Here is a 21489-nt window from a genome sequence, read left to right as displayed (position 1 = left end):
TAAGACTCTCAGAACGGCAGCATAGAACGTTCAATCTCAGCTGGGTGACCCTTCTGAGCCTAGGACCCCACGTGACTGCACCAGTCCCGGGCCTGCAAAACCAGCCCTGGGGAGAAGAGTGAGGTTGTTGTTCAGGTCCCTTGCCATTTCTGGGCCTCGGTTTCCTTTAGCTCAGACAAGGTGACAGGATGTGCCTGAGTCAGGTAGCAAAGGGGGAGGGGACGGCAAGGTCCCATGTGGACGGGGCTGGGAGAGCAGCAGGAACCAAGGCCTCTGCTGGCCCAGCCTCTTTATCTCGGGCTTGTGATGGTTCTGCTTCTCTGTCTCCCCTGTTCTCCTGCTGCCAGCTGGCTTCCTCTGATTCCTTAGGCTGTTCCCCAGTGTTTATTGAGCATCTACTGTGTGCCAGCCGTGTGCGAAGCCCTTGGCACTCCCCCATCTTCCTAGAGCCCCGTGCTGTGATGGGAACGGCAGTGTGTATGAACGCTCACTGTGTGCTGGGTACCACACCACATGCTTTACCCACGCCAACGGAGGGCCCTCCCCGATGACAAACAGTACGAGGCCAGTGGTAGTGGTATTAGTCCCCGTCTGCAGATGAGGAAACTAAGATGGAACATGGTTCCATTTCAGGCAGCACAGCTGGGATGTGAGCCAGGCAGTGGGGAGCGCAGGGCCCTGCCTTACTCTCCCTCCCCATTGACTCTTGGTTTCTGCCCCTCATCCCTCTCCCTGCCCAGGCTCCCCTACGCCCTGCACCCCGGCTTCTGGCTGCAGAACACAGCATCCCAGCTTCCCCGACCCCCAGCAGAGGGACTCCTGCAGAGGACCACCCTCGTCTGTGGCTGAGCAGGGGAGCCGGGTCACATGACACAAAAGGACCTTGGCCGGCCCTGGTGGCTCCTCGAGCAGGGAAGATGCTAGAAAGTGATGTCCCTCGGCTGGGCTATGGATGTGGAGAGTCCAGGGACTGCCCACCCTGACCTGTCCTGTGAGGCCCAGAGTTGAGGCCTCGTCTGAGGGAGGAGTCAGCCCATCCTGACCCTTTGTCTAGGCCATGCTTCTGTCGGGAGAGTCTAACGTTCCAGAGAGCCAAGCCCCCCGGGAGCCCAGCTGACATGGTGGGGCAGGCCCTCCTGCACACACATGGACTGAGCCCCCTTGGGAAGACTTCCTGTGGCTGGTTGCCCCCTTTCACCACTCTCTCGCTTCCCCCCACAACGGCAGAGCTCCGCCTGGAAGGGAACTTCCTGCACCGCCTCCCCAATGAGGTCAGCACCCTGCAGCACCTCAAGGCCATTGACCTCTCCCGGAACCAGTTCCGTGACTTCCCCGAGCAGCTCACCACCTTGCCAGCACTAGAGACCATCAACCTGGAGGAGAATGACATCGTGGGTGAGTGGCCCTGGCCATGTGGCCTCTGCAGCTCCCACTGCCTGCACTTTCTCCCTCTGAGGGGGACATGGGGCTTTTGGGTTAGACTGTCACAGACAAGAGGGTAAGGGTGGGCTTTCTGGTTTGAGACACCTGAGCACAGGCACTGAGCCTGGGAAGGGAAGCATTAGGAGACCCTGCCGCCTGCTGGGACTGGGGTGGACCACTGCTTTCACCTGGCAGGTGGAAGGCCTTGGCTTCCTCCTGGCCTGCCCTGAGCCAGCACGCTGTCTTGGCCTACAAGCTCTGTCTCACTTCTCTGTCTGCTGGCTCAGGCTGCCTCCCAGACTCCAGCTGGGACCCTGTATCCATGTACTCCCCCTCTGAGGGCCCCCGTCTCCCCCCACCCTGGCCTCCACAGTGAGCTCTAAATTGTTAGTACCCAGGAGCCACTAGGCAGCCGTGCTCAGAAGAGCCTCTGGGAGCTTTCCAGTGCACACACACACTCGCCCCAGAGAACCCGAGGGTCTCCCTCCCTGGGCTCAGAGCACCTTCTGCCTCCTGCAGAGGGCAGGCCCAGCGAGTGGTCCTTTCCTCCTCCTAAGGCTTGTCCATATGAGCATCCTCTCCCACTGCTGCCTGATCTCCCCGACAGAGGAGCCCCACCTCCTCGGCTCCCTCCTCCAGCTGCCTTGGCTCCCTCAGAAGCCTGTCTTCAGCCCCGTTTGGTGCCTGCTCATGTCGCCTCTAATGTTGGCAGTGCCCATAATAGCCCCCTTCAGAGCCGCTTTTATTTTTGTAATTGCTTTCACAGCCATTATGCCATTTGACTAAAAGCAAGAGCTCTCCAGTGGCTTGGAGCTGGATGGAGAGTGCCTGTCGCCGGCATGGGGTGCTGAGCATCCCATCTGTCAGCAATGCTGCCAGCAGGACGCTGGCCCTGGCTGAGGGGGCATGGGACCACTTAACCTCTGAGGTTTGGGATCCAGTCTTTTACAGATGAGTAGACCAAGGCTGGGAGGAGTCATGAGAGGGCATCGGGTTGGACAGGGAGATAGATGGTAGAGGTGCCGCCGGGACAAGGATACATAACTCTCAGATTCAGTCCTATGCCTGGGATGAGGTTCCTTGTCTGGACTCTCCAAAAGCCCCGCAGATGGGCTCCGGTTTGGTCTTTTCCCTCCCAAGACCAGGATCCTTGAGTACCTTGCGCCAGAGTTGGTCACCCGTCCCTTGAGCCCTTGTGTCGTCATTAGCTGGAAGGAGCATGTGCAGAAGGGCCTTTCCACCCTGAAGCTTTCCCTCCCTCCCATGCTGCCATCACTGTCTGGGGTCTGGCCCCGAGCCCTTCATCCTCGACCAGGCCCTCCTTGCTGAGCCTTTCCTTCTCTGCCTCCTGTTCTTTGAGGCCATTGCTCATGGCTCTGCTTCCTTCTGCTGCTTCTCCGAATGGGGTAGTTCCTAAGCAGGGGCATCAGCCAGCTGATGCCGAGCCCAGAGCTGTACCTTCGGGCAGCAGGTGAGAGCGAGCGCTGGCCATTGGCTTCCCCACTTCCCGACGGCAACCTCAGAAGTCCCATGTCACCTCTCTGAGCCCCTGCTGCTTCTCGGCTTTTAAACTGAGATTCTCCCCCACCCCACCCTAGAAGGGAGCTGGGCCCCAAGCCAGGGAGCAGGGCACATGGTCTCCTGTGCCGGCTGCTGTAGGAAGCGGGGAGCACGGCATTGTCCAGATCCCCCCGTCCTTCCCTTCCCATAAGGCCCACGACATCCCTTAGCAGCAGCAGTTCCCACAACAAAGATGGGCTGTTTTGATACATTCTCTTGTGTAGATATCTCTTCGTTTCTGCACAGTGACAGTAACAACTACATGTGGGAGCCTCTTACAGTTTACCAAGAATGCTCAGACACAGGGCCAAAGCCCATCTGATAGATGTAGAAGCCTCGGCTTGAAAAGATTTTCCCTTGCCTTTATGGCCAGGTGCCTGTCGTACGGCGGGCCGGGTGAAAGAGGCATCAGGCCCTGGGCTGTTTCCAGCCAGGTCCACCTACAGCAGAGGTGCAGGCCAGCCTGGCCAGGTGCAGGGGATATAGGGGTGCTGGGGACTGCCCTGGGCAGCAGAGGCTCCCCGAGGTCCTATACTGATCCTAGGACCCACTCCACTGCAGGAGGCCTTGGCTGTTCTGCCACATGACCCCACGGAGAGAAGGGGCCCATGGAGGCGGCTCCTGTAACCTTGCTGGAGTCTCCTCACTTCCATTCTCTGCCTCTCCCTGATCCATCCCGGTTTCTTGGATTGCTTCTATCTCGCAAAGCTGTGGCAGGCCTGCCTTCCTAGCCCGGCCGCACAGAGGGGGCCGTGATCACAGCAGTGTGGAAGGTGACGACTGCGCCAGCCTTCATTACTGAAATAGCTTTGCCCTTGCTGCACTTTTAGCTCGTCTCCTGCAGGATCGCATTGGGAAAATTGTAGTAGGAGCTTCGGATGCCTTAAGCGTGGCTTCTTTCTCCCCGAAGAGCCCACAGATGTTGGAAACATTTTGTTTTTTTTTCTGAGAAATAAATCTGAGGTGCATGGGTTGCTTTAAAGCTTTAGTTCAGTGAGAAGAGAACGGGCAGCTCGGACGCGAGCCCCCACATGCATCAGTAGACTGTCTGAAGGGACCGCCCTGAGGATGCCTCCAGCCTGGCCCCGGGAGCCCGGGAGACTTGCAGCACTTCGAGAGAGGCCGAGGGCAACTCCATCCTCTTCTGCTTTCTCAGTAGGGCTGTTACCTGATCCTCCTCCTCTCTGGCCCAGAATGGGGGCTCCAGTTCATGGAGGGGAGCAGGGAGGGGGCCTCACTAAGTCCGTAGGCTGGGAGAGACAGGGATGCTCCCATCTGCTTTCTGATGCCAACCGCCAGCCAGTGCTGGTGCCTGTCTTTGGTGCTCCCTAGGAGCTGACTACCCTCACTCAGGCTGTGTGTCTGGGTGGGCCTGGTGGCCCCGGGGCTCCACCTGGTACAGACCGTATTCTGGTCTATGTGCACGACATCTCCCTATCCCCATCTCAGAAGCTGCCCTGCTCCCTACCTCCACCCAGCCACCCCGAGTCTGCAGGTCTGGGCCAGGTGTAGGGGAACATGAAACGGTGCAGTTCAAGGGGACTTGCCTCCCCCCACCAGCTGGCCCCCACGCACATGCAGCAGCCAGTATCCTCATCTGGGTAGGAGAGCCACCAGGACAGTCGTGGTGGGTCACATGTCCTTGTGAGGTGGGGCTCCTAGGGAGCCGGGGGAGGTGACATTCAGTCATGTCAGGACATGCTAGATCATCTCTCTCATGAAAATACCCAGAAGCCGGCTCTCTGGCCCTGGCAGCGGCCGGTGACTGGAAGGTGGAAGCAGGAGCTACATCAAGTTCACGTTAGAATTTGATCCTGCGTGGCTTCCCACCAGGCTCCTGGAATGTGTGGGGGTCAAGTATTTAGGAGACTTCATGTTGCTAAGCAAGGGACTCTTTCAGTTAATGTAGAATTAATTCTCCATGACCCTCAACTCACAGGGGTTCTTCCCAGTATTCCAGAGAGAGCCAGAGATCACAGGAAAACAAGCGCTTGCTAAGAATTTCATAGAGCAATAGAAATTGGAAAGCGCATAGTGTCTGTCCTATAGGGATGCTTTGGGCCGTGAGGTTTCACTTCTTACTCATATTTCTTCAAGTGGGGTCTCAGCAGCAGTGCCTGAGAACTCGTTAGAAAGGCATGTTCTCACAGGGCGCCTGGGTGGCTCAGTCACAAGCATCTGCGTTTGGCTCAGGTTGTAATCCCAGGGTCCTGAGATCGAGTCCAGCATCTGGCTCCCTGCTCCGAAGTGAGCTGGTCCCTCACCTGCTGCCTGCCGCTACCCCTGCTTTTGTGCTCTCTGCCAAATAAGTAAATAAAATCTTTCAAAAACAAAACAGAAGAAATACAGAGCCCCAGGCTCTACACCTAGCCTCAGGCCAGAACCTGTATCTGAGCATAATATCCAGGTGATTTCTGTGCATCCTGAAGTGCTTGGCAGAGGGGGGACTCCCCACCCCACAAACCACCAGGTGCCACCAGCTGTACTTTTTTTTTTTTTTTTTTTTTTTTTTAAGGAGGAAGCAGGCTCCCGCTGAGCAGAAAGCCCGATGTGGGGCTCGATCCCAGGACCCTGGGATCATGACCTGAGCCGAAGGCAGAGGCTTTAACCCACTGAGCCACCCAGGCACCCCCACCAGCTGTGCTTTTGTCCTTTTGTCCCTGCCCCCCACCCCTAAGCACACCTGCTCTGTAATGCTCCACATCCTGGTCCCCCCAGGGTGCTGGCTAGAGAGGAGGGCTCCCAGGTCCTCTGTCAGAATCTCTGCAGATGGGCCCAGGAACCCACACTTCTAACAAGGGCCGGGGACGGGGTGGGGAGGGGTGGGGGCATCTGTGTGCTGACTGAGAATCTAGGCCCCACCCTCACGTCACGGGCTTTAGTCGTTTGTTGTAGTTTATCTGGCCCGTGGTACCAGCCCTCACAGGGCAGGTTTCCCCCAAGGACAGGACCCCTGTTGTCCCTGCAATACAAGGATGGGAGTGGGGACACCGTGGGGACTTGGAGGGAGCATGGCTGGCCGAGGGGTCACCTGTACCACTGCCCTGGCCCATTGTATCCCAGGGGGCCTGGGGCCTGGGCCCTGGCTCCCAGCATCCTTTCCCTTCTTTGGCAGGCAGGGGAGGGCAGATCCTTCCAGGCAGCCGCAGCTCTGCCCTGGCCTCCAGCAGGAGGAGAGATCCTCAGGAAGGCAACCTCCTCCGCTGTCCTCCTAGCCTGGGAGCACGGATGCCAGCCAGGACCTCAGGGTCGCCCTCCCCGAAGTTCACATGGCTGTTCCATCCTTGTCTGTGCCACAGAGAAGAGCGATCAGTGTCACGGACAGAGGGAAGGTGGCTTTGTTTCACTGTGGTTGCTCTCGGAACTCACCTGTGTGGCAACGGGGCAGACGTGTTGAGTTCCACGTGCTGAGGGAATGGTGCCCTTAGAGGCGGGGTGGGGAGGACTTCCTGGAGGAGGTGAAGTAAGCAGGACAGTTCCCCCTGGTGGGATGGCAGGCGAGTCTCCCTAGTTCTTTCACTAGAGCCTGGAAAATGTTTTTTAAAACAGAGAAAACCCTGGACGAGCAGAAGCAGAAATAATATTCTATTTGAGCTAGAAAGGCAGAAGTGCACGGACTTTGCAAAACCTAATTGCTCTGGGTGCCTAGCTCAGGTCTCCTGCAACGATCTCATTCAACCTGCTCCAGCCTCTCTTCTTGTTAGGACTCTGGACCACCCCTTGACAGCTGAGAAGAGAGGCTTGCAGAGGTCAGGCAGCCCGCACAAGGACTCAGTGGCAGCGGGATTCTCACCCAGGTCTTCGGCCATCGAAGCCCACGTGGCTTCATTCGATGGGAGAGGGGGGTGTGGGTAGCTGCGTGAAGGGAGAAGTGAGGGATGCCACGTGTCTGGTAGGCACCCACAAACAAGTTGGCAGGTTACAAAGGGACAGCTTTGGCCCACTATCCTCCCTCAGCCCTGGAACGAGCCCGAGGCTGCAGAGAAAGCTCTCCCAGGAGAGGACACTGCAAGACCTCATTATCGGGTGGTTTCCAAGAGGACCGACTTCCTGTAGCTCGCTGCCTGCTGTGTGAGGCCTGTCATCCCCTAAGCCAAGAAGCTGGCCTCTGGCCCTCCTTTCCCTTCCCTGCCCGGCTGCCGGGCTCTGCTGGGGGAGGGGGCTGGTCTGGTGTGCCCATGGAGAGTCAGTGGTGTGTTCTGTGCCCTCCAGTGCTAACACGCTGCTCGGCCAGCAGCCTGTGCCCAGAGCTACAGAAGTAACTTGTGGAATCAGCTGGTTATCTCTTCTGAGCTCCTGCAGTTTCCACCTCATCCCACTCCGGGTTTAGCCAGACTCTGGTCCTGGTCCCTCCAAACTGCCACGCCAGAAAGGGGCAGTGTCCAGCCCGCAAGGGCTTTGAGAGGCTGGGCTTGCCGTCCACCCTGCACCAGCCCTTCCCACCTACCAACACTCCATGGGAAAAGGGAGCAGTGAGTAGGGAAACAAAGGCTTCTGGACCCAAGGCCCTGCCTCCTGGCCAACCAGGCAGGGACATAATGGGGGCACTTCCATCTCCCCAGCCTTCCAGGGCACGTACCTTGATCTCTTAGCACCTACTGCCCTCTGAACCCACCCTGGGCCCAGGAGGAAGCTTAAACAACAGGCAGGGAATTCCAGCTTCTTAGAGTTTACCTCCCTAACCGTCCTCCCCACTCCCTGCCCCCCACCCCACCCCGCCGCCCTGGCCTGCCTACCTGCCTGTTGTCACTCTGGACAGAGGGAAACACCCCCACCCCCCATGGTGATCACAGAAGCAGAGTTTTGTAGCTAAAAAGGCATAGGGCTGGGGCCCCACTTACATCATTAGCACGAACATGTCACCTCTCCTCTGCACACCTCTGTTTCATCCCTGCTGCATGGTGGGGAGAGCAGTTCCCCACTTTGGAGCTGGTGTCTGGGTTCACTGCAGTCACTTCCCACCAGCTGCTGGTCCTTCTGCTGCTCCAGCCTGGAGTCCCGACCTCGTGCGGCCTGCTCAGCCTCTTCCCTCGCTCCTTGCCCTCCAGCCTGCTGGACCTCTTCTTGCAATTACCCAGGGGCCAGGACAGGCTGCAGGGGCTGCAGCTGAAGGGTTGGATAGAGGCTGATGAGTGGGCCACAGCATCCAGGGCAGGGCTCAGCTGGCCAAGAAACTTTTGCCAGAGTTGTCCTTCCGGAGGATTCTGAGGGCCAGCCCCTGGCAGGATCGTGGCACCCACCCAGGTCCCCTGAAACCCACCTCACCTACCCCCACCAGATACACACACACCCTATAGCAGGCTGCCGTATCATTCCCGGTACTACTCTTGCTTCCAGTGGGAAGGGATTTGAGAAGGGCACTTAGTAGCTGAGAAGAGGGCGTGATCACTGGTGCAGCCTTCAAGACAGGCAGGGATTCGACGAGGCTGGCAGGTCTGGGAGGATGAAGTTACACCCCTGGCACTTCTCTCCTAAGTCTGGACCTGGGACTCCAATCCGGACTGGGGGAACATGGAGCCAGTCCCCACCCTGGGCACTGGGCTTGGCTGTCCCTTGAGCACAGCCAGTTGATAGCTGTCTGAGCCTTGCCCGGCCCCCTCCCTCAAGCTCTGTCACAGGGCCCAGGGGACAATGACTGAGTGCCATGGCAGACTCCTGCCGTGTCCTGGCATGCCCTTGTCCAGCACCGCAGAGTACCACGCTGTGCCCACAGGCAGTGAGCGGGGGGCGTAGGCATCCCTCGAGCTGGCAGGCAGCTTGGGGAGGTAATCATCAGACACACGGTGCAGGGAGCACTGGCCGCCCACAGAGCCAGGATGAGGGAGAGTAAACAAACAGGTTTTAACAGCAATTAGTGCAAGTTAGGCATGCCCCCACCCTGGACGGGGTGGGGGGGAGGCAAGCTCCTGTTCTCGGCCCCTGCTCATGTGTGTCTGCCCACAGGGACCAAGCAAGTGGGTCTCTGGGCAAAGCACCTCACACCCTGGGTCTCTGCCCAAAAGGAATGGCTTTCTCTGTGCCAACCACTGTGTGGTAAAGCCTCGATTACTGGGAACCTCCAATTATCCAGGATGCTTTTGGCATTCTGTCGGCAGCACACAAGGAAACAGCAAGAAAAAAAGGGGTTGTTCGACGTTTGTTTAAAACAACAAAACACTTGCATGCTCCATGAGCCAGCCAGCCAGTCTCCGGCCAGCCTTCCGGCCCCGTCCAGAGTGTGCTGGAGAGCAGCCCCTTCACTCCACAGAGCTCAGCCCTGCACTTGCCCGACTCAGGAAACACAGTGTGCGGGGGCACAGGCACAAACAGAGGCATTAGGAATGTCTGTTGGTTCGATGTCTATTGGAGTCAGAGATGGGCAGAGCATGTGCTGCGGTCTCCCAGGGCTTGTGGAATGGTTGGTGAGGCCGGCTGGTACTCAGGGACTGTTTACTTCGTGTCTGATCTTCTCTAAGCATTTTTCAAGTGTGCTCTTGTTGAATTGTCATGACAACCTTGTAAGGCAGGTACGGTCTTTCTCCCCAGGCGAGGAAACCGGGGCACAGGGAAGTTGAGTAACTTGGCCGTGATGCCTAGGCAGAGCCAGGGTTCCAGCCCAAACGGCCTTGCCATACAACTCTGGTTATTCAGGACCACACTTTGTGCAGGGAGAGCAGATTTTGCACATCACTGTAGGGAGATAGAAAGCCGCAGCGATGTCACAGCTGAGACATACAACTTTGGTCAGAAGGAAGCTCCCTTGGGATAGAGAGAAGGATGTAAGCACAGAAGTGCTCTTTTGGATTTTCATCAGATTCTCCCATTAAGCCTCACAGGTAAGACCAGTGGTGCTCAAGCTAAGTCATACGTTCAGATCATCTGGGGAACTTGTAGAAACCCTCATGTCCGGAGCACACTCTGTGCCAATTAAGTCAGGTTCTCTGCTGGTGGGTTTTGGGCTTGAAGATTTTTTTCAAACTCTCCAGCTTGTTCCAAAATGCAGGCGTGATAGAACCATGGAGCTGGACCAGACCTTCCATCATCACCCGCATTCCCTCCTGAAGAAGCTGTAACCTTCCTCCTCCTCCCAGTGTCTGTCCACTGTGTGTGTCTGTAGCTCCATCAGGATGAGGAAAGCCACAGCCTGGCCTTGGCAGCTGACACTTGGCTGGAAGGGGGGCAGGGGTGAGCTCTGTGGATTTGCATCTTTACCTTGGGGTTCCCCTTTTACACCCACCCTGCTGTCCCCTTCATGTCCCCCACCCTGAGCATGGTGCTCTGCTGCCCCAACGCCCACAAATTCCTCTCTCCTGCCTGTGGCATGGCATGCTTACCTAGCATTTTCTGAAGCAACTTGATCCAGAAGCCAAAGGCAACCACCAACATACGGGTAATAAAACAGTGGACCAGTTCCCAGAGTACAAGCTTATGTCAGAGATCTCTAGTTTAAGTGTGGAGTTGGCCTGAGCGCCAGCATCCGTCATGCAGCAGTCCTGGGGTGGGCTTCTCAACATGGCTCCCCCATGGTGCTCTGGGGGTGCTCAATCAGGTGAAGTAGCTTGAAATTGGCCATAGTGGGAGTATGTTGCACCAGGACACATCGGCAGATGCTATATATCAGCTGTACATTTGCATATACATCTGCATCCTCCTCGGGGAGTGGATTGTGAACTATTAGCCAGCACACCACTGGCTCTGATCTCCCCATCTCCCACCTCCCACCTCGGTTTTGTTTCTCAGAAGCTGGCTTCCCTGGGGGTGGGTTAGGTAGCTCATTCCTACCTGGTGGTTATCTTAGGAGCTTTTCTTCTTATTTTTTCCAATAGTCAGGGAGGTCTTAGTTCTCTGACAGTAGTCTTAAACCTGAGCAGTTTTGTAAAGTTAGTGTTAGCAACCTTATTTTGCAAGTATGGAGAAGGATTTTTCAAAGGAGCCATTTTCACTTCTGCCCCCTACACCACCCCCATCGAGGGAGAAGAACTTTTAGGAGAAGTGATTAGTCTTCCATCTGTGTATCCTGTCCCGCCCCTAGATGCTGGCCATACACACCGTGGATTAGACAGTTCGGGTCCTCCGTTCGCACCCTGCCAGTGGAGGGAGCACATGGCAGACACTTAGAGCTGACAACCAAATCGTCATTCTCTGGGCCTTTGGAAGCCCTAAAAGAGGCCTGGAACAGCCTGGGGGTGGGGGTCAGGTGGGGGTGGTGGCCCTGGAGGTGCCTTCCAGTGGCCCAAGTGAAGGGGATATAGGCGGGGAACAGGGACGTCAGCAGGGGGGAGGAGAGGACAGCAGAGCAAAGACTGGAAATCCTACTGGGAAGATAAGGGGTCGCGGACGTGACTCCCTTCTCCAGCTGTCTCCAGAGCAGCCAGTAAGACTCTGTCACTTATGAAGAAAATCGTCATGATGTGTCTTTGACCACTTCTCAGCCTGGCGGGGGGAAGTGTGCAGGGGCTGACGCCCCTTCAGCCCACCTTTGCCGGCCCAGCTGGGGATGGAAGCGGGGTGGGGCGGCTCGCGGCATGGACTTTTCTTCTCCTCCTTTCTCTCCCCGAAGCTTGTAGTGAAGGGGAAAAATGTGTCTCTAGGTTCATCAGTGGATTCTCTTTTTTCCTGAGTACAGTTGACACACGATGCTACAGGGGTTTCAGCCGTACGGCAGAATGACCCCGCAAGTCACCCCTTACGCTGTGCTCACATCAGGGGAGCCGCTGTCTAGCTCGCACACTGTGCTGCTTCCGTCACAGTTTCTTCCACACTCTGCGCCCCGTCTGCTCACTGGGGTGTCCGCCGCACCCTCCACGGCTCGGTAACCGTGTCCTCCTTGGGGTGTATATGATGGTCCCCTCCATGGTGGCCCCTGTGACGCCAGGAGGCAGAGGACCATTTGAAAGACAAGAGGTGGGGCTCCAGGGAGGTTGAGGGGCGTGCCTGAGGTCCCATGACTCAAATGGCAGATCCAAGGTTAAGGATGGGATCTCTGCCCTGTCCACACCCCCCGGCTGGTCTCTCTGTCAGCGGGGGGCTTCCAACTCCCGGTCCACACCGTCTCCCCTGAGGGCCGTGGGTCTCAGCTTGCAGGAGGAGCAGGGCCGTGCGCTCCGTGTTCTTCCTGCACCACCGGACTCTTCCACCCCGACTAGGATGCTCAGGCCAGGGCTCTGACGTGGGTTCAGTCCCTGCCCCCCACCTTTGAGAGGGACAGACCCAGGCATGACAGGAGTGAGGGATGTGAGTGAGAGTGTGCCTCAGGAGCTTTCTGGTTATAGGCCTAACTGTTCTGCTACGTCACCATCGTTTGCCTGCTTGTCTCTTGCGGCATTTCAAGTGGGGACACGAAGCTCGGCTCAGCTCAGCTCTGCATCCTTAACCTTGGTTAGATTTCCAGCTGCCGACTGTCGCATCCAGGCCGAGGAATGGGGACAGACCCCAGCTGTGAGACAGTCTGGATTCTTGAGCATGAATGTGCCCACAGTTGCCTGGAGAGGCTGAGATGCCCAGGCATTGGCCTCAGGCACTAGGCTGGGGTGCCTTCCCCCGCATCTTTACCCAGCGCCTCAGGTGCCATTGTGAGTGCGTATCCCAAAGGTGTAGACTCCACACTCCCCAGAGTCCTGCAGAAGCAGGAATTCTGGCCAGAGGCCTTTGTCCAGGTCAGAGGTGAGCCAGCTGCCTCTTGGGAACTCTCTAGGACACTCCAGCATGTCGCAGGGCGTGGGGTGCCATGGCTGGTTTCTTTCTTTCTTTCTTTCTTTTTTTTTTTACGATTTTCTTTCTCTTTTCTTTTTTTTAAGATTTTATTTATTTATTTGACGCAGAGAGAGAGATCAGAAGTAGGCAGAGAGGCAGGCAGAAAGAGGGGGAAGCAGGCTCCCTGTGTGAGCAGAGAGCCTGATGCAGGGCTCCATCCCAGGACCCTGAAACCATGACCTGAGCCAAAGGCAGAGGCTTAACCCGCTGAGCCATCCTGGTGCCTCCAGTGTTGGTTTCTAAGCTGCCTGGGAATCCAGAGAGCTTGTGCCCTGGGCCACCAGGCTGGGGAGCCTCAGACCCTAATTGCAGAAGGGACCTCAGAGTTCATGGGGCTCAGCCGCACCCAAAGCAGGAATCCGAGGGCTGGTCTCTGCCTGGCGGCTCCCTTAGCACCCATTGCCGCCTCCCTGCGCCCAGACCCCTCCTTTTCTCAGGGTCTTGTTACACCCTGAGGACCACAGGTATGAAGACTAGCGCTCTGGAGTGATCATTTTTTATCATCCTGTCTCCAGCAGGTCTCATCAGCACGAAACAAGTTTGCCAGGCAGTAATGCTAATGATTGAGGAGGTAAGGTCAAGCCGACCTCAGGAAGGTAATTTCCTCTAAACATTTCCTGCTCGGATTCTGCTATTATCGATTACCTTACGCTTCCACAGACACAGGCAAGAGTCTAGATGGCTGTCTGCCATGGGAGGAGAGTCCAGCAGGGACTGGGGTCGCCGGCTGCAGCCATGTGAGGTGACAGGAAGAGGCAGTGCCCTGTGCCTCACCCAGTCATGGTATTCAGTCCAGGCTGGGGGCCTTCTTCTCCACCAGGGCTCTCTTTGTGGCTTTAGGCCTCACGGCGGTGGTTTCTTACCATCACCACAAGGTACTGGGGGCCCTGGGAAAGTCAGAGGAGCAGGACTCTGGCTTCATCAAAGGATTCTAGAACCCACCATCCTACATTCTGCAGTCATGAGCTGAGAGATGAAGGAAGCCCAGAATGACCGTGGACTCCGCCTCCCGTTATCTGTAATACTGAACTCTGGGAACCACCCGAGTGTCCCTCTGTATGCCATGGGCTCCGGTGTGGTCCTAGAAACATCATTGATTGCAATCTGACAAAGTATTTACATCATCAAGAAATCATTTTATTAGATAGTATCTAGGCGGCCTTTTTTGAAATCTAGATGCACCTACACGTACATGCATATTAGTAAGGGGGGAAGGCCATCCACCAACACATGACCAGTGATTGGTTCTAGATGATCAGTGTTTTCTCATTTTCTGAACTGGATAACTGCTGCTAACAGGCCTGCAGGCTGTCATAGTTGGTCCACAGATGCCCGGTCCTGACCGGCAGGTATGCACAGGGTGGGTCAGACCGGGGAAAGGGCCCCAGCTCTCCAGTGTGCTGTGGTCCGAATCGCTTAAGCAAATGGTGGTGATGGCGGGAGCCCAGCGTGGTCCCAAGCCTGAAGGAGCTTATGCTGTAGTTTAGGAGACAAAACATTCATGCATTCATCCATCCTTTAATTCATTCATCCATCCATTCATCCATCCATCCATCCATTTGTTCATCCTTCTATCCAACCATCCATCCTTTCATCCATCCATCCATTTGTTCATCCATCCATTCATTCATCCAGCCAGCCAGCCAGCCAGCCATTCATCCATCCATCCAGCCATTCATTCATTCATTCATCCATCCATCCATCCATTTGTTCATCCATCCAGCCATTCATTCATTCATTCATCCAGCCAGCCAGCCAGCCAGCCATTCATCCATCCATCCATCCATCCATCCATCCATCCATTCATTCATCCATCCATCCATCCATTCGTTCATCCATCCAGCCATTCATTCACCCAACATAGTTACTGAGCACCCCGTGGGTACTATGCCTGGCGTTGCATTTACAGGGCGAGGAAGCACGTTCACTGGTCACAGAACATGATGTGCAGTGCTTATCTGGGGTAAAGTGTTAGGGGAGTTTGGTTGGGGACCACAGGGAACGACAGAAGAGGTGGCCTTGGAGCTGGAATAGGAGGGTGAGCAGGACACTGCCCAATGGTCACTTGGGTGGGGCCCACAGGAGATGGGAGAATTGAGGCCCTCTTCCTCTTCACATGCGCCGAAGTCCCAAGACTGGCTTCTGTTTACTCCATGATGCCGACGCATCTTGCAGCCTTGGGAAGCTTATTTAACCTCTCCAGCCTCAGTTTCCCATCCCACAAAATGCAGATCATTTCATATCCTCCTCCACCCTCCCACCATCTCTGTCTCTCTTGTCAGGATGCTGTGAACAAAAGTGTTCTTCTTTAAGCCTTATCCAGAAACTTCTAGTTGGCCTCTTGGGCTTGTCACTTGCTAGCTTGGCTGCTCTAGTCCGTTGACTCTGCTGGTTTTGACAGTTTGGTGGCCCCATTGCTCCTGCCTCGGAGCTGCTTCTGCAACTTGGGTGGTTCCATCAGGGCGAGGAGCTCCCCCTATACCCAGCTCTGCACTCAAGAAGCCATCGCTGTCTGAGACTGAGTGGTTCGGAGAGCTCTGCAGGACCTGGAGAGGCTGGCCGGGTGGTCGATTTGGAAACGACAGTGAGGAACTCCGGCAGCACTGCTGTCTCTAAGCCTGGAGTCCTGGGGACCTGCTCCAAGGCGGGGCCACACTTGGGCTTCATGTCACATCCAGCAGACCTAAGGCAGTGGCATCACAGGAGGACCACCCCCACCCCCACTCTTATGAGCATCAGCCATGCTGTAGGCTGCTGGACCCCCAGGCTCAGGGATGCAGGGGAGTCAGGAGTCCAGACACAGAAATGTCCCAGTCCAACCCCCTCTGAAGAAACTGAGGCAGGACCAGTGGTCCACAGTGGCAGCTGAGGAGATGGGGTGACTTAGTGGCTCCGAGCCTCAGCCCACACCCTGAATTGAAGCCATAGTGACAGTTGAGGCTACATTGCCCTCAGCCTGGGGTCTAGCCCTTAGTGAGTCACCAGTGAAATGTGCCTGTTGTGATTTCCTGTTGGGGACTGAGAGACAGGCAGATGGAGACCAGCTCTGGCCTTGGCCTTGCCCTCAGTGTTGGGGGACGAAGCCTATGGACTTTGGGATTGGGAACTCTCTGGACTTCGCCACGTACTATCTTGGTAACCCTGGGCCCTGTCGAAGAAAAACCAGAGCTGGGCAGTAGTGGAAGCGGTAAAAGCAGTTTTTAGCCAGGACCCTTGCAGTCGGAGAGAAGGGAACTCACTGTAGAGCCAGGCTCAATCCCAAATGCATTATGGGCACGTGGGAACTTAGAGCCCAGAGGCAGGGTGGGGGCAGTGGGTGGAAATGACAAAGAGGGGGTATCAGGTGAGTGAGGCTGAACCGATCCCACAGGCTTCCTGTGGCTGGAGGCCAGGGTGAGCAGACATCACCTGGTTGGGGCGGGGGGTGGTGGAGAAGGATGAAGAATCTGATCAGATACCAAGCGGGGAGGGTTCTGGCTAAGGCATCTGGCTAAGGCAGTGTAGCAGGATTCTAAACTAAACTGGGAGCATCGAACACAGAAGCACAAAAATCAGGCTTTTCATTTTAATTGGAAAAAATTCAGGGGAGCCGGAGTAGAGTTAGAGAATCTGTGAGCACCAAGAATTGGAGCCTCAGTTTCCTCAGCTGCAAAATGGGTTATTTGGAGACCCCAGCAGCCTCCTTTGCTGGGCCCATTTACACAAGGTACTCAGCCTTCCCGAGCCTTGATGTCCTTCTGTGTCACATGCAGGTTACAATTCCTTATGAAATGACTTCAACTCTTAAAAGCCTGTGCAAAGGGGTTTTCTTACCTGGGTGATCAGGGGCAGGGAGCATGGTGTCAGGCCCCTCTCTCCTGGCCCCATTGCTATGACCATTAAAAAGCTGCCACTGATCAGTGAAGAAGGTAAGGCTTGCAAGTAGGTAGCCCTTTTCGTCCCAGCATGGGGTAGGGGAGTGGGAGCGCAGCTCTTGGGGAAAGCCTGAAGGGCTGTGGGGAGCCCCCACTCCTGCCCTGCCCCGCCCACTGAGCCACAGGGAGTTGAGCAGGCTGCTGGCCGGGCGGGACAGGACATCAGCAGAAAAATGAGTGCAGGTGAATGCTGGGTTGGTTCAACTTGCTTTTCCTCTGCTCCCAGGAAGGAAGTATACTTCAAACCCTGCTTATGGGAAAGCCTTTGCTTTGCTTCCTTCTCTCCCTGAACTTGCAGGTGCGCCTTGGGTTCTGGGTCCTTCCCACTGCCTCACATGTAGGCATCTGCCTCAGACAGGTAATGACCAGCCTCACCCCCCACCCCCCGCCCTGGGGATTCAAGGACAAAGAGGAGCCCCTGTCTTCAGGAGCTCCTGTGTTTCCTGTGCCACTGGGGCGGGGAACGGGGGGCGGCGCACCAGGCCAGGGACTAAGCCCCGTGCTCACAAAGAGAGCTGGGTGCTCAAGGAGCTCTTAGCCTGGTCCCTCAAAGTGCCAAGGGAGGGCAAGCTCCTGGAGGGGATTGGGCCCGGCCCAGCCCAGGGACTCCTGTGCATGCCTCCTCTGCGTTCTGAGCAGGCCTCCATGTCTTCTTCAGTTTGGCCACCCTGGGGCTGGTGATCTGGGTAGAAGTTCCTTCCCCCACTGTGCCTGAGTTTCCAACTTCCTCCCAGCTCTCACAGTCCCTCTGCCATAATCTGTACAGCCCCTGCCCAGCAACCCATGAACAGGAGCTCGAGGGACTTTCAGGTTGGTCCTCTCAGTGGAGGCCATATCCCAGGCTCCTGACCTCTCCTGAGTGGTGGTAAGTGAGGTCATTTTGGAATGTTGGTGAGGTTGGTAAGGTCAGAACCAACGTCCAGGAAGGAATTCCTGAGATGTCTTCGGTGCTGAAAGATGGTTTTATTAAAGCCCAGGGACAGGACCCGTGGGCGGAAGGAGCTACTGCCCTGGGATTGCGAGGAGGGAGGGACTCATGAGAAGCTTTGGGATGGGGGTGGGGAGCAGTAAAGATAAGGGAATTTTCAAGAGGATTTTCGTATACTGAAAGAAGACTCACTGGAAACCTGATGCCTTGCTTTTGTCAAACCAAGGTTGTTTATCCCTCCAGCAAGGCATTTAAGCCAGGAGCTTCCTGGAGGAGGGTTATACTCTGTATTTGTCAGTGGGCTGCAGGTTATCTGGGCATGTATAATTGACAGCCTTCTGCTTTGTTCTCCAGTTAGTGGGGGGCTGGTTAACTGTGAGGAAGTCTGGACTCAGCACCTCTGCCCTGCACAGATCTTCCCTCCAGGTCATCTCCTGGGGAGTTCGAACCCACTGCTGGCCTCCAAGCCGGCCAAGCATGGGGGCAGGGGGGTGGAGGAAGGCATGTTCTGGGGGGATGGCGGGGGGGCGGTCGGCTGCAGAGGGAGCAATCCCCTGGCCAGCAGCCCATGCAGCAGGTGCCCTGCCACTGTAAAGTCATCCCCTCGCTTTCACTGTCCCCCTGCATTTCCCAAGCGAGAAAGCAGAGGTTCAGGGGTCCTGCCTGAGGCAACTGTCAGGCACTGGCAAAGCTAGTCTTACCTTTCTGATTCCAAAGCTCTGCTCAGCATCTTAACCACCACCTACTCCCTCCCCACAACATATCACATGAAGTAAACAATCTGGGAGGGAGGCGTGCACGCGAAGTATGTTTGGGGCTACCAATTTCAGAAATTTTTATCACAGGGATGCCTGGGTGGCTCAGTTGGTTAAGCGGCTGCCTTCGGCTCAGGTCATGATCCCAGCATCCTGGGATCGAGTCCCACATCGGGCTCCTTGCTTGGCAGGGAGCCTGCTTCTCCCTCTGCCTCTGCCTGCCATTCTGTCTGCCTGTGCTTGCTCTTGCTTCTCTCTCTATGACAAATAAATAAAATAAAATCTTTAAAAAAAAATTTTTTATCATAGAAAAAGGGACAGGTTTCTTCTGCCTTGTGACGCAGAGCAGAACAGGAGGCATGGAAGATTCTAGAAGGAATCTGAGAAATCTCCAGCAAACCCTTTCAGGGCAGGTCAGCAAAGATGCCATGCCTGATGTGGCGGCATTAGAGAGCTCTGAGTTTATGTGCCCCTGGCTTCCCCTCGGAGGGGGAGTCCCTGGACTATGGCAGGGAGCCTTTCCTGGATGGTCCAGAGATCTGTGAATGCTGGGGTCTGAAAGCCACACACTCCTGCTGGGTCCCAGGAAGACTGGTTTCTGTCTCCTGTTGACTAAGGGGACCTGTGGAGGGTTCTCTGGTGGTGGGATGGGGGCATGGGATGCCCGGCTGGAGGGCCCAGTGGGAGGTGGTGTGAAGAGCACAGACTCAAGCCAGCTGTGCCCTGACTTCATATCCTGGCTCCAGCACTTGCCACCGGTGTGACATGGCCAAGGTACCTAACCTCTCCACAAGCTTCCTCATCTATAAAATGGAGAGAAGCTGATACTAGGCTGTAGGGCTGTTGTGAGGATGGAGAAACTTAGCCTAAGGTGCTTAAGTCACCATGCACTCAACACTCATGAGTTAAACAGAAAACCACCAACCCACCAGCAGAGATCCCGAATGGCCTCAAACTCCCACTTTGCTGGGAGCATCTTGGGCTTGATGGCCTGTGGAGGCTTCCATGGTCACCGATCCTCCTACTGAGGCAGATTTAAGGCCTTTGAATTGCTTTTTCCCCACCCACGGCCACCAAGGCTGGGCTTGGGCTTTGGGGGGGTGCTGTGAATGAGCCGCCCCTGAAGGTCAGTTTCCTCATCTGTAAAGGGGGTCGAGGAGCACCTGTGATGCTCTACCCCTTGGCTCTGGGAAGAATCAAGTGTGGAAGCATTGTATACACTTGAGGGACAGGCACCTGTGAGGAACTTTACTGAGCCTGTGGCCTCCCCTTCCCTTCTGGAAGAGCTAGAGGGTAGCTGGGTCCCAGTCACCAAGTTCAAAAGGGAGGAAAATAGATGTCTTCAGAGGATTCTGTTGTGGGGCACTTTCCGAAGGGTGGACAGCAGAGCCCAGGGTGGGCCCTGCTCACCCTCTTCCTGGACCATGGAGCCCCAGGCACTGCCCACCCCTCACCGTGCAGGGGAAGGGAAGAGCACGCAGAACCCTTGCCAGAGGTCAGGGGCCCCTCGGCCTGGAGGTTGGGGCCAGCAGGCCCAGGCAGCCTCATTTGAAAGCCTTGGGACTTCAGGGTGGCTGGAGCCCGTTGGAGACTCAGCACGGTTTCTAGAGAGCAATGAGATGAAGTACACACACATATCCTTGGACAGAGCAATTGGCCCTGCTGCTGGCATCCATCCAAGGACGTTAGCACACCGACCCTGAAGGCCAGAGGCACCTTGCTTTCCGTCACTGGCAGAGTGGAGAGCTAGAGTGTGGTGAGGACGCAGGATTGGTGTTCTAGGCCACAGTCTGAAGCAGAGAGATCAAATGTGCACAGGGCCTCATGGGTGGCTTGTAAAACATGGTTTGATCACCAGCACCGTGAGTATTGGGCACGGATGCTCTTCCCACCGAGAGGAAGAGGACTTCCTGGTGGCTGATGCCCAGGCTGGGGCAGCGAGGCCTGGAGATGAACCTTACTGCAAAGTCAGGAAGGGCATCCAGAGAGGGGGTGGGAGTGGCTGGTCACAGGACTCGGGAGCCAGATCAGAGGGCCTCCCACTGGCCAAATCTGGGGCAGTTTGAGCACTGAAGTGATGAAATTCAGCAGGGAACCCTAAGCTGCTAGAAACATAGGCATCCACGTTGCTGATAAATAAATCCTGGGAGAGAAGGGAAGGCTCTTGCCTACAGCAAAATGCTGAGGGGCTGCTGGCACTGGAAAGTCACTTTGCAGCCTGCGTAAAGATCAGATCAGGCGGGGCGCCTGGGTGGCTCAGTGGATTAAGCCGCTGCCTTCGGCTCAGGTCATGATGTCAGGGTCCTGGGATCGAGTTCCGCATCTGCCTCAGCATCCCTGCTGAGCAGAGAGCCTACTTTCCCCTCTCTCTCTGCCTACTTGTGATCTCTCTCTGTCAAATAAATAAATAAAATCTTAAAAAAAAAAATCAGATCAGGCAAGAGTCAGCAGGTGTTACATCTGGGGATGATGGATGTTAATTCTGACAAGCGGGATATTTGCATGCTCCTAAAGTGTGTCCCCGCAGACTTCTTACAAGTTGTAAGGGAGGAAAAAACAAAACAAAACCAGTAATCACACGGTGGAGAAATCAAATAACACCCGGACTGGGTGATGGTGGTTAACATCACATCTGAGGGACAGACGGGTGAGGGACAAATGGATGGACACTGTGTGCCTCCAGTGTGACAGCCCAAAACCCTACCACCTCTTTGAGCTGAGGACCCATAGTCCCAGTCGCGAGCAGTGCCAGACAACCACAAAACATGAGATTCTTTTTCTTCATTTTTACAATTTAAAAAAATTTTTTTAAATTTATTTTTTTTTATTTATTTATTAGATTTTATTTATTAATTTGACAGACAGAGATCACAAGCAGGCAGAGAGAGGGAGGAGTACAATTTTTTTTTTTTAAAGTAGGCTCCAGCACCTGGCTTGGGGCTTGAACTCAAAACCCTGAGATCACAGGTCACCTGCTGTATCAACTGAGCCAGCCAGGTACCCCAAAACATGGGACCCTTTATTAAAGACAGAGATGGCGGTCCTCATATTCTTCCAAAATGTCAGTGTCACAAAAGACAAATGAAAGGAGCACAGAGAGGCAACACCTGTCCCTACACTGGATCCTGGGGCGGGGGGGGGGGGGGGGGTGGTGCTCAAAGGGACATGATTAAGCCAT

At 55.6% G+C, this 21489-nt stretch overlaps 1 protein-coding gene across 5 annotated transcripts in view; it reads left to right on the top strand.

Annotated features, from left to right (window-relative positions):
• Positions 1–21489, top strand: part of LRRC20 (leucine rich repeat containing 20) — a 109713-nt gene that overhangs the window by 79568 nt on the left and 8656 nt on the right. For 3 of the 5 annotated variants that reach the window (XM_032314135.1, XM_032314132.1, XM_032314131.1), the window contains one exon: positions 1228–1395. In XM_032314135.1, the coding sequence (XP_032170026.1) occupies positions 1228–1395 (168 nt within the window). Of the gene's footprint in view, positions 1–1227; positions 1396–13229; positions 13286–21489 lie in introns of all 5 variants that reach the window. The other 2 variants (XM_032314134.1, XM_032314133.1) reach the window with 2 other exon arrangements.

This window comes from Mustela erminea, chromosome 14 (genome assembly GCF_009829155.1).
Source record: "Mustela erminea isolate mMusErm1 chromosome 14, mMusErm1.Pri, whole genome shotgun sequence".
Classification (NCBI taxonomy): Eukaryota; Metazoa; Chordata; class Mammalia; order Carnivora; family Mustelidae; genus Mustela; species Mustela erminea.
This window is presented reverse-complemented; position numbering and strand designations above follow the sequence as displayed.